We start from the raw sequence: 13,563 nt of genomic DNA, 5'->3' as shown, positions 1-13,563 counted from the left end.
AGACTGGCTACGGATACTGACTACGAAATGGAACAGTTGTCAGCTACCTCTTGTACATGGATGACATCAAGCTGTATGCCAAGAGTGAACGAGACATCGATTCAATGATCCACACCACCAGGATATACACCAATGATATCGCAATGTCATTCGGACTGGAGAAGTGTAGTCGGATGGTAACAAAGAGAGGGAAGGTAGTCAGAACTGAGGGGATTGAACTACCAGAAGGCAATATTGCAGACATAGAGCACAGTTACAAGTACCTGGGGATCCCACAGGCAAATGGGAATCATGAAGAGGTCGCTAGAAAAGCTGCACGGTAAGAACAAGATCCGGGCTATCAACACCTACGCCCTGCCCGTGATCAGGTACCTGGCTGGGATAATAAGGTTGCCAAAGGAGGAGATGGAAGCCACTGACATCAAGACAAGGAAGCTTCTGACCATGCATGGAGGGTTTCACCCCAAGTCCAGCACCCTGAGGCTGTACACTAAGCGGAAGGAAGGAGGCCGGGAACTGGTGAGTGTCAGCACCACAGTCCAGGATGAGACAACAAACATCCACGAATACATTACGAAGATGGCCCCAATTGACAGCGTGCTCAGTGAACACGTCAGGCAGCAAAAAGAGGAGGAAGTCGAGGGACCATCATGGAAGGACAGGCCCCTGCACGGTATGTACCAACGGCAGATAGAGGAGGTGGCTGATATCCAGAAATCCTACCAGTGGCTGGACAAAGCTGGACTGAAAGACAGCACAGAGGCACTAATCATGGCAGCACAAGAACAAGCTCTGAGCACAAGATCCATAGAGGCTGGGGTCTATCACACCAGGCAAGACCCCAGGTGCAGGCTGTGTAAAGATGCCCCAGAGACAATCCAGCACATAACAGCAGGGTGCAAGATGCTAGCAGGCAAGGCATACATGGAACGCCATAACCAAGTGGACAGCATAGTGTACAGGAACATCTGTGCCGAGTATAACCTGGAAGTGCCGAGGTCAAAATGGGAGATGCCCCCAAGGGTGGTGGAGAATGACCGAGCTAAGATCCTGTGGGACTTCCAGATACAGACGGACAAAATGGTGGTGGCTAACCAACCGGACATAGTGGTGGTAGACAAACAGAAGAAGACGGCCGTAGTGATCGATGTAGTGGCTCCGAATGACAGCAATATCGGGAAGAAGGAACACGAGAAGCTGGAGAAATACCAAGGGCTCAGAGAAGAGCTCGAGATGATGTGGAGGGGGAAGGTAACGGTGGTCCCCATGGTAATCGGAGCACTAGGTGCGGTGACTCCCAAGCTAGGCGAGTGGCTTCAGCAGATCCCGGGAATAACATCAGAGATCTCTGTCCAGAAGAGCGCAGTCCTGGGAACAGCTAAGATACTGCGCAGGACCCTCAAGCTCCCAGGCCTCTGGTAGAGGACCCGAGCTTGAAGGATAAACCGCCCGCAGGGGCGTGCTGGGTGTTTTATTTATATATATATATATATATGTATATATATGTGTATGTGTATATATATATGTATGTGTATATATATATGTATATGTGTATATATATGTATGTGTATATATATATATATGTATGTGTGTGTGTATATATATATATGTATGTGTGTGTGTGTGTGCATATGTCCTTTTTTACTTGTAGAAAGCAGAGTCCAGTGGAGCATTGACTAACTGAAACTGTATCAACACAGACAGATATTATTTAATAATTTTCTGCTAATGTAATGTTGCTTTGCTTTGATTGAGCAATCTTGTGTAATTAAAGAAGAACTACAAAACAGTTTAAAAAAATACTACACACAGCTGTCATTATGGTTTTCTCTGCTGAGTGGATACCATTAGTTATCATATTATCATTATTTAAGGCAGCACAGTGGCACGGTGGTTAGCACTGTTGCCGCACAGCAAGAAGGTCCTGAGTTCAATTCCACCATCAGGCCGGGGTCTTTCTGTGTGGAGTTTGCATGTTCTCCCCGTGTTTATGTGGGTTCCCTCCGGGTACTCCGGCTTCCTCCCACCGTCCAAAGACATGCAGCTTGTGGGGATAGGTTAATTGGATAATCCAAATTGCCACTAGGTGTAAATGTGCGAGTGAGTGTGAATGGTTGTCTGTCCTTGTGTGTTAGCCCTGCGACAGACTGGCGACCTGTCCAGGGTGTACCCCGCCTCTCACCCTATGACAGCTGGGATAGGCTCCAGCGCCCCCCGTAAATCTTGACAAATTTACATTTTTATGTTTTTGCTTGTTTCTTCACTTTTTTCTGACACACTTGCATTGTGTACCTGACCTGTACTACTGCACTTCCTGTCTTGAAACGTCTTCGCCCCTTTCTTCTTTAATACAAATGTGTGTCTGTCTTTGCATGTGACTGGCCACATGGTGCTCCCATTAAAATAAAGTCCTATCCCTACCTGTATGGATTTTTTGCAGGGCTGGAGATTTGGCCATTAATAACTGATATATGTACGTTTGACCCCCTTGCCCTAGATGTTTTTGGGGAATGTAGCACTTAAAACAATATGGTAATTTCATTTTTGGAGGTCAACGTGCACGCGTGCATGAAATAACCATGGTCATAGAGACTAGTTAAAATATAAATAAAATACTTCTCTAGGGAGTTTAAGAAGGGCAGCAAGTAGCAGAAGAAGCAGAGTGAACTGGAGCAGTTTTTGTGTCATAAATGACACAAAAACTGCACATAATACAGTTATGTGCTGTAGATAGTATCAGGCTTTATGAATCCATAAAACCCAACATTATCTACTGCCTATTTTTGAACCTGAGGAATATCCAGGCATAAAATTAGGTATTTTGGTGTGCACTTTGTGAATAATCTCCCCGCTATCTCTCTCCTTTCACACTTCCCATTTCCAAAAGAAGCAAGAAATAAACATCTACATCTACTATCTACACCTGGTATTACAGCATGAGAGGAGAATACATCATTTTATTGTTAGTTATTGAGTTCATAAATTAAGACTTTAGCTTCTGTGTATATGTTGACTCGCATACTCACATTCTAAAATAAGTTATTGTGCATGAAGACTAAATATCTCATGTGGAGTAGTTTGCATTAAAACCATGCAAACTTTTTCATGGCTATAATATTGAGTTAAATGTGATTAGGCATTTTCCTACTCCTCTTTGAGTAGGAAATTGGAAAAATCCTCCTCAGTATCTCACTCTTTTCTTTCCACTAGGTGGAAACTCTGATGTTTTTAGAAAATAAAAGAGGACTAAAAGTTAGAAAGCAATCACTTTCCACCTTTGAGTTGAACTCCTGTATACAATCACAATTAATGTCTTTTAATAAGACTCATATTTCTGACTTCCTTTCTACTTTGTCCTTTGTTCCTTTCATTGCACTCAAAGCTGCAGCACTCCCACTGGTAAAATATGAGTGCACAGTTTCTCATGGGTTTGAATTTGGGAGGCAGTGTAAACAGAGCTTGTTGACTGCTAAGCAAAGAGAAAGAATACTAAGTTGTTTAAAATTCAGATGGTGAGGATTTTTGCTAAATGCTGTAAACCGCTGAAAAAAAGTCAAATCAAAGTCCTTGTGTGTTTTTTTGTGTGCCAGAATCAGTGTCAGAACCTGCCTTCAGGTTAGATTAGGAAACAGACAATTTTCAATTGTGAATATGATTAATTTTTCTTTTTCTTTCTTTTTTTTTTTACATTGAAATAGTGTTAGCAGATCATTAATGACTTGTTTAGCCAGCAGTTCTGTACTTTCGTTAAAACCTTTTCAAGACAAATTAGGTTAGAGATGCAGGGGCAAAAAGTGAAATGAAGATAAACAATGTCATTAATTTATAATACTAGTACATCAATGTATGCTATTGTTCAGCCTATTCCTGCTATTGGCTGGGTGACATGATGATATGATAATATGTGATACAGATAACCTTCCAAAGCTTAAGCTGTCTGCCCTTTGTGGTTGCTTGACTTGTGGTCTTATAGTAGTAGTTGGCAGACAATGAAACAAATACAGGCACAGAATTTTGTATGTTATATTAAAGTAATATTTATTTGTCCAAGTGACAAAATTTTAAAGAATCAGCCTCATACAAACTGTCTTTTGTACAAGACTGTAAACAGTAGTTGCTGTAAATATGGATATTTTAAAATAGAAATCTGTAGGGATTGATTTTTGTAGCCAGTTTGAAGCGGCATTATTAGAAATGCAGGTTGCTGCTTGACGTTGTCAGGAAACACTGTGTGGCAGGCACAACAGGAAAAATGGGTAACAATGGGAAACTAGAAATATGGATAAACTCAAGATCGTAAGAAATCTGAACTAGGAAACATAAGATACAGCGAGAACATAAAGACAAATAAAGATTCAAAAAACCATTAATTCAAAACACTGGGTCAACAGACCACGTACCCTAACAGATGTGAGTGTGACTGGTTGTCTGTTTCTCCCTATGGGAGAGCCTCTTGATCTCCATTATACACTGGGATTAAGATAGGTTAAAAGCAAAAAAAAATACATGTGTTGAAAACTGTGTTAAACACAACCTTTTTTTTTCCTTTGGCCTAATGCATGTAAATGTACTCATATTAATTTAGTACTTTTATAGTTTGAGCCCTCTAAGTAGATAATACTACCCACTCACGCATGTATTCATAAAATTCTTGGCAGTAAATTACTTTAATTGCTTGAGGGGAAGCTACAGTGGAAGCGTGTCTATCATGCTGTTTTTGAGGATTCTTTAGAAAAGTTTAGTCATATGTCTGCATTAGAATCTGGTTGAGGAAGTTTACTTTCTGTGGCCATTATTGATTAAACCCATACTTCAAAATTAGTGCATCATATTAAATCAATGCTACAAGGGTTTTTATTGTATTTTTTCTGTGTACATTGCATAAAAAAATGTGCATTTTATTTGATTATACACTGTGCCATATATGCGCCAACACTGAAGAACATGCACCCCATGCTTTTCTATTGCTCTTTTCCTCTATAGTGCCATAAATGCCCCAAGGATGCCATTGACCCTACTGCTGCCACTGAAGTGGAAGTGACTGATGGTGCAACAAAAACTGTGACAGCGTAAATGGAGCTGATTCATTCAGTTGCAAAGCAGTGAGCTCCTGTTACACTGCCACCATTCAAAACACTTAAAATGTTGAATTTCCAGCTCTAGAGTGCAGAACTGAGGCTACTGAAAGTTAAAACTCCCAACTCACATGATGGACAATTGGCAGCCCAAAGCAGTTTTCACATTTTCTTTTTTTAACCATTAAGTCACTTACTTCATATGGCTCTGGCCTTTGTACATTCTCAGCAGGATTGAAACACCTATTATGAAAATACAGCAGATGTGTCATTCCATGGAAACATTCAAACATCAGTCATCAGCTCCTGTATCAAAGCAGTATTCTTTGACTGTGGAAAGCATTCGGTTGTAATTGCAACCGACCACAACGATCTAGTTTCAGCCCATTATTTCAATCAGTTTTGAATATCACAAAGTGTGTGGGTAGATCAACAAAAGAAACCTGACTCTGCTCAGTAAGTGCATTTGCATATTGAAAATAAGTCTTGTTCTAAGCTTACATCATTTCTGAGAACATAATTGCTATTCCAATTTCAGCGTGTCGCATCAGAATATTACTTCACAATTACATGATGAAATGCACATTAGAAATTGTGTTTCTAGTTTTTTTCCTGTTTCTATGTTATGACTGGTTGCCTGTCTCTCTGTATGGGGGACCTCTCTACTACTTTTTAAAAGTAATACAGTGATTCTTAATAAATAAATAAAAAACAACACATATTGTGTCTATTGAACTTGCTTACTATTATTAGTATAATCTAAAAGTAATCGTATTCAATTCAGCTGCACAATCCCCTCTCTCTACACTGTGTCATACCAGAAGTTCAGCTTTTATAAGCATCAGCACATTTTTGAATCATAAATGTAGCATGCAATAGAGTACATGTTTTTAATTCAAAGAAACAGGGAAAAAATTAATTAATAAATACAAATTTGTCATTTAAAAAAATAAGTCTATACGTACTGGGGAGGGGTTGATCATATAAAGTATGTTTTTGTGATTTCCATGAGTACTCCCTCATGGAAATCACTGAATCTTAAAAATAACCCTACTTTCAGTGTTGTTTTTGTTCCTTCACAGGTGTGCACTGGGGGATGTTGTCACACACACAGCATGGCTTAATCGGTCAAGTATACTGTATGCTGGAGAAGACAAGTGGTCGATTGATCCCAGAGTGAGTTTGGTGACTCTTAATCAAGAGGAGTTCACCATCAAGATTGAAAATGTGGACATGACAGATGAAGGACAGTATGTGTGTGCAATCCAGACAAGCAGTCGACCAAGAACCACCTCAGTTCACATCCTCGTCCAAGGTAATGACGCCAAGATAAAGACAGCTACAGCTGCTGATATGATACTAAATTCAACAATGAGTCCTATGTGAAATTCTAGTAAATTATTGTTTTTTCCGAATGTGCAACAAGCAATGAGTCTCTGGTAATCATAAAAAAAAATTAATTTCCTGAACTTATACAGACACCATAACTTATGCCTGCTGCAAATTAGTTTTTTTGTTCATGACTATTGCAATTTTAAGCCATTCTTCCTTGAATGTGACTTCAAGCTAAGATATTTTTAGAACCTCTTGCACACATCCATTTTTTTTTGTTTTCTTCTTGTTTTGCTGGTATGCTATCTATGACTTCTATCTAAAGCACCAGCAAAGCAGAGCTGAAGTGGGGAAAAAAACATATAGAGTCAAAACAGGCCTTCAGTGCCTCTCTTAAATCTAATTTTCTCATTCATCGCTCCACTGGAGCAATGAGATGCCAAATGCCTTGCTCAAGGAATGAGAGGGGAGTGTGTTTCTCATCCGCTATATTAGGTAAGGTTAATGGAGAATACCAGGTGTTAAGATGCTTAGGTTATAATGATGTGTGGAGTTGTGATAGTCTCCTAATGGAATTCAGAACACATTGAGGTGCATTGGATTGTATACACACAGTGCAATGGGGCAGTTTAGAGCTATTTGATATGCAGATATGTAGCATGCATATGTGTGTGTGTGTGTGTGTGTGTGTGTGTGTGTGTGTGTGTGTGTGTGTGTGTGTGTGTGTGTGTATATATATATATATATATATACATATATACATACACACACACACACACACACACACACACAGAGAGAGATAGACAGTGAGTTTATGTCATATATAACAGTGTCTCTGTCACGGGGATTGCAATATAAATTTTTTTCCATGAGTAGCATTGGTGCTGTCAGTACTGAATTTTAAATATTCTACCACCACTGCTAGTACCATACTTGATAGGGAAGTTTTCTCATAACAACCTCAACTTAGTATGTTCTGTGTTTTCATACAAATAAATGATTTTTATCTAAAAATGCAACGGCTAAAACTTGTTAAGCACATTATGTAAAAACATTCTTGATTCTCTTCTCGATGCATACTCAATCATCTGGACGTAGTGTTCATTACTCATCCAGGTGACTTCTTCATTCTCAGCTGACTGCAGGTTTTCCCAATCTCATAAACAGTACTGCTAGCACTACTAGCTAACAATAGGTCGTGAAGTGAACTTCATGATCATTAATATACACATTGTCATGACCATTGGCAAATACCCACTGAGTACCATTCATCAAGAGTTGGTGAATGACTGCAATCACAGCATTGATGAAAGATGTAGCCCCCTCCTCGTTTCAGTGATGGTTTTTCCTTTATCACGTAAATGGCCTCTTTGACTCCCCGCTCAAACCAACGTTGAGGATGTGTGCATCCTCATCTTTGACAGAGTGCCTACTGGCCTGTATGTTTAAACAGACTGTACAGCATTAATTTCAAGTTATCACATTAAAGCATGTCATATTCTTATGTAACCTGGAATTAATTGAGTATTTTGACCACACACTCAGACAAGCAAGGACACAAAATTAACTAAACTAAAAAAATCCAACAAAAGAAAAGAACATCTGTCTTACTGTGACAATGATCAACACATAATTTGAAACAAGGATTACTGGATGCAATAACAAGACATGGTAGCATGTTAGCATTTTAAAGTGAATGAAAATGTCAGTGGGTTAGAGATTAGTCACAGTAAGAGAAGGATCTATATAATGAGATAAACAGAAGAAAGAACAATGTCACAAAAAATCTAAGCATTTTGGTCCCATGTAACTCTCTACTGCAAGGCAGTCCACAAATCTGGATACTTATCATCCTTAGATACACAGGCTGAAGAATCAAATTTATCTCTTAAGGTTAGACCACAAACCAAAAAATGGCCCAATAAGAAGCAGAGGCTCTGGAGCAGAGGATGCCTCAGGACAGCAGGTGACACAGGGAGTTCAATATATATATAAACTGAATAATCATTACCTTCCATTATTACATGATTACTTAAACAGTATTTGAATAACCTCCCCTAAACAACATCTCTGTCATGTCCAATGAGAAAGCAAAGTGAGGCAATGAATAATGACATAATAATTATATCTCACGTCCACTGTAATTTCTTACATATTTTTTGGCCTTTTGGATAGGGAAAGTGAAGACAGGAAAGCAGGAAGAGAAAGACATGCAGCAAAGGGGCACGCGTCAGACCTGAACCTGGACCTACTGCTCTCCAGCCATACACCATATGGTCGCCTGTTCACCCACTGAGCTAAACTGACACCCTTAATAATTGTAATTAATAACTATGTGTGTTGTTTCTTACTAATGCACAGTCAATGTAGCAAGCAGGTCAGGTCAAAGGGGCAAGAATGACATGATACATATGCTTGGAAGCTTTGGGTATCTTGTCTTAGAGCACTTGGACTTGTGGGAGTGTGCAGTTGACTACAGATGTCAAAACAATGAAAAAAACCAAGAGAATTCTAACAATTATAACTGGCTCTCCTTTTCTCTTTATGAATATTATATCATTGGAAGCACTTCCTATTACAGCGCTGTACATTGATAATTTTCATTTCCATCAAATGACGTGGCATCCTTATGTTCCTAACACACAGTCCATATCAGTATAGATGGACATCATTATTTTGATGTGATCTGATCTTTTCTGAGTGTTCCCTGAATTTCTTTGTGCAGTGTACATACAGGTTTAAATACACACATACATCCTCACTAGTATCTGGTTAAATGTCCCTAAGCTAAGATTTTTGGTAGCCATCAACAAGCTTCTGGCATAGTGGCAGTTCAAGTTCATATAAATTAGTTGTTTCCTATTGTGGACCTATCTTTTCCTCGTAGACCACAAATTTCAGTGGGGCTGAAGTTGGCTTTGCAAAGGTCATTTCAGAAGGATAACCTTCTTTATCCTGCCCAAAACCAGTTTTGATGTGTGTTCAGGATCATTGTAATGTTTGAATACCCAGTTGCGTCCAAGTTTCAACCATCTACGTGTTGATTTGAGGCCAATTTTTTAAGAAGTCCTCCTTCATTGGTCTTGTCCATGTGGGCAGGTGGAAAATTCAGTTGAACTTGAAGGTGCTGATTTTGTCAGCATCAATTATTAAGATTTACCTGAATATGAGTTTAAATTTGACACTTTTTCAATTAGAAAAAATCCAAAATAAATTTAAAATGAACCCAGTTTCAATACAGATGTATCCCGTACAGTCATTCGATTATGGAAAAAGAACAGTTCAAAGAAACAAATAAAAACCAAAAATTCAATTTTCAAATGGTCAACTGTATTGAACGCTGCACTAAGGTCTACCAGAACAAGCACAGAGAGTCCACTGTTAGAGCTCAAAAGAAGATCATTTATAACCTTCACTCAAGCTTCTTAATGCATTCTCAATCATCCAGGTAAGTAAATCTCCAACGGTTGATTCTTTTCATCTGGACATAGTGTTTTCAGTGGGAGAAAAGTTTCGTCACTCATCCAAGTGACTTCTTTAGTCTCAGCTGACTGCAGGTTTCCCCAATCTTATAAACAGTACATTTGCAAAATGACTGAAACCAGACCACTGAAGGAACAATGGGCTTGGAGGTTACCTTCATCATAATTATGCAAATTCTCATGACCATTGATCAACAACCACCGATCATAGACATGGTAAATGGACTGGTTCTTATATAGCACTTATAGGTTGGCTCAACAGAGCTCTGACTTTCTGTAAGCCTGGCTACAGTGCTGAAGAGAAAACTAGGGCTGTCCTTATTTTCTTCAATGAGCTACAGTATCCAGAGTTTTAAGCAGTGAAGAAGCAGTGCTTTTCGTCTTGGATCTCTCCCATGCAGACCATTTTCGCCCAGTCTTTTTCTTATGGTGAAGTCATGAACACTGACCTTAACTGAGACAAGTGAGGCCTAGAAGTCTTTGGATGTTGTTCTGGGGTGTTTTGTGACCTCTTGGATGAGTTGTTGCTGTGCTCTTGGGCTAATTTTGTTCAGCAACAATCACTTTTTTTCACACATGGCTATGTAGGTTTAAAGCCCCTCATTGAAGCCCCTTTTCCATTAGTATCTACTTGAATCGACTCGCCACGGATCGCCACGACTCTACTCGGATTCACTGTCAAAGCAAGAACATACCTGCTGACATGCAGTCTGGCAATGTCACATTTTTGCACCTTTCGGGTCACTTGGAACCCTGGGTGAACAGATACTAAAAAAAATACCTGGTACCAGGTACCAGGTGGCAAACTGTGCCGAGTCAATCCAAGTAGGGACTAATGGAAAAGGGGCTTTAGAAACTGTATTTTCTGTTTACTTGGGTTATCTTTGTCTAATATTTACATTTGACCATCTGAAATGTTTAAGTATGACAAAAATACAAATAAATAGAAAATCAGTAAGAGGCAAACAGTTTTTCATACCATTAGAAATTTCTGACCACAACTGTATATTTATTTTCTCATTTCCTCATAAATCAGCTTTAAGCTTTTAACTTTGGGAAAAACCAAAACTTGGATATAGTCATAACTCACTGTTGTCTTGGCAACAGCAAAAGCAGGAGAAATTTTTCATTGTGGCAGCTGAGAAAAACATTAACAGTAAAGGTCAGTCCCACTAGTGTGTGGAGTTATTGTAGCTGTTGCTTCTGCTGTCACTCCCTAAAGTAACAACATAGGGAAGGAAAGTAATAACTCCCTGAATGCAGGTCATCCTCAAGTTCTCATGTTTTGTAACCTTTAGTATAGAAAAAATAAGTAGTGAATAAGTGAGTAGGTACAGAAAGAGATCATTTTTAAAATAAATTGTCACGGCTGTCGAGGCGAGCCATGTGGAATTATTTAAGGACCCAAAACGCAGGCACTTCTGTAGTGAGGAGACTTTATTAAGGGAGGTGGAACAAATACACAAGGCAGGGGAGGGGAGATACAGAACGGAGTAACCTAAACAGGGAAAACTAAAAAGCAAACCTGAAGTGATAACCAAACGTGGAGAGGAACAGAGAGACTCAGACAGATGCAGGGAAATTACTCAGGGCACCGGAGGACATGACCGCAGACAAACCAGTAACAGGCAGAGAACACACAGGGTTTAAATACACACAGCAGTAATCAAGGGGATGAGAGACAGGAGGGCAACACACCTGGGAGAAATCAGAGCTGACGGTACAGGGGAAAGGTAACCTGAACACACTCACATCAGACAGAGACTTTCAGAATAAAACAGGAAACTCGCAGACACAGAGAACTCGACAAGACACTGAGCTAAACAGACACAAGCAGACCGTGTGGCACCATAGACAGACAGAGGGAACACAGAGAAGTGGGAGAAGGCACAGAACAAAACCCTAACAAATGGCAAACCTTAACAAAGGATAAAACAGAATAAACAAGCACATAGAAAAATATAAGGAAACCCAAAACACTGACTCGTCAGACTCAGGACCATGACATAAATAGAAACAAGAAGCACTCTGACAGCTCAGTTTTGGGGCAGCTTTTATTCATAAGGAAATAGTATTGTATTTTGCATATATGCATTTTGTTTTCTTTGTTCTTTAAAAAAGTGCTAAAAAGCTTTTAGTGCTATAAAAATCAGATCAAGGTTGCAATGCAAATATCTACGTTGATTATACATACATATGAGAGTAGGTAAGGGATAATAGGTATTCATTTGTAATAATAACCAGTTACATAACTACACATTAATAACTTCAGCTTATATAGCTTATTATAATACAGTATATTTTTCTGACTACCTTGACAGATCTTATTTGATTTCAAAGAAGGCAGATGTCCAAAGTAATGTAATATTTAAAATCCCCATAAATCATTCTCTAGTTTAATATGTTGCCAGTACAAATAATGGCAGTAAGAAAGTTTTAGATAGCTCCATATAGCATTATTATTACTTTGACCATCAGACCAGTGTATTGGGCTTGTCAGAGGTCAAATGTGGCCTGGCATTTTAAATCTATATGCAGTAATTTCTGTACTTTGACAATACACACTTATAAGGGTTACAGTTTCGAAGTTTTAGGGCTTTAGTCAGTTTTCAACCAGTGAATCATTAAGGAAATCATCTAAAATACTGCACATGGATGTGATGGATGCATCAGAGAACCTTGTGTCTTGCCCAAGGATATTTGGCATGCAGACTGGAGCAGCCAGGCACTGAACCACCAACCTTCCAATTAGTAGATGACCTCCTGAGCTCTGGCCACCCCTTTGAGCTTGAAGACCTTGATGGATGTAAGGCAAATTTTAATGAATTGTTAAAACTACCCCACAAAGTTGAATTAGAATTCATTCTAAACTGAAATGTTTAGAATGAATTCTAATTGCCTAGTTTATACACAGAATGACACGTTAACAAAAGCATTATCTTGGCAGAGGTAGAAAGGAATAACATTTCAAAGTTGTCTTATAGAAATTGAATATAACATGTTAAATTTGATACCTTTTGATACCACACATTAAATTACTTAGTTTGTATAGTTAAAAGTTAAAAGCGATTCTATGTTTGTTAAATAAAGATTAAATTATAATATAAATTAAATTTAAGCAAAGTCAAAAACACTTGAAAAGGCATTAAAAAGGTACAGAGCATCCCCTTGACGGTAAAATACAGTTCTTTTTAGAGTTGTTACTTTTACGGCATCATCATTATCATCATCATGTCATCCATAATTGCATAGCTGCAAAAATAATGACATTATCAATATCATCGTCTGTTTTTTTACATCCACCCTGACAAGAATAAGGGCATGAAAAACTGAATAAAAATGCTGAAGTAGAATATAGTAAATAAGTGAACAAACTTACCCTTGTTTCAGTAGATAAACTTGCATGAGCTACCCCTCTGCACATAAGAACATAACTAACTTAATAATATTTCCCCTTGATCATATGGCTTAATTGAATAAAAATCATCACCACAATTTATAGCCAAATCTGATTGTTTTTGCATCTTTGGACAAGATTATTGTGATGTTTTTTTTCTGGCCATGTTACGGTAATTGCAGATCATCATGCCAAACACCCAACTTCCTTTCAAAGCAAAAATCTTGAGATTCCTGGAATTGTTTTTGTAAAATTATTTTTCTATTTACTGACATAA

The 13,563-nt window shown here is 38.6% G+C and overlaps 1 protein-coding gene across 4 annotated transcripts in view; it reads left to right on the top strand.

The window, feature by feature from the left end:
- The window catches only part of ntm (neurotrimin), a 471,010-nt gene that overhangs the window by 401,021 nt on the left and 56,426 nt on the right, over positions 1–13,563 (top strand). For all 4 annotated transcript variants that reach the window (XR_005693468.1, XM_040013481.1, XM_040013490.1 and 1 more), the window contains one exon: positions 6,158–6,390. Coding sequence is in view for 3 of the 4 variants with exons in the window: in XM_040013481.1 (XP_039869415.1) it covers positions 6,158–6,390 (233 nt within the window). In the remaining variant the exon portion in view is untranslated. The remainder of the gene's footprint in view (positions 1–6,157; positions 6,391–13,563) is intronic.

This window comes from Simochromis diagramma, unplaced genomic scaffold (assembly GCF_900408965.1).
Source record: "Simochromis diagramma unplaced genomic scaffold, fSimDia1.1 OVJJ01000123.1, whole genome shotgun sequence".
Classification (NCBI taxonomy): domain Eukaryota; kingdom Metazoa; phylum Chordata; class Actinopteri; order Cichliformes; family Cichlidae; genus Simochromis; species Simochromis diagramma.
Note: the sequence above shows the minus strand (reverse complement) of the source record. Positions and strands in the feature narration are given on the sequence as shown.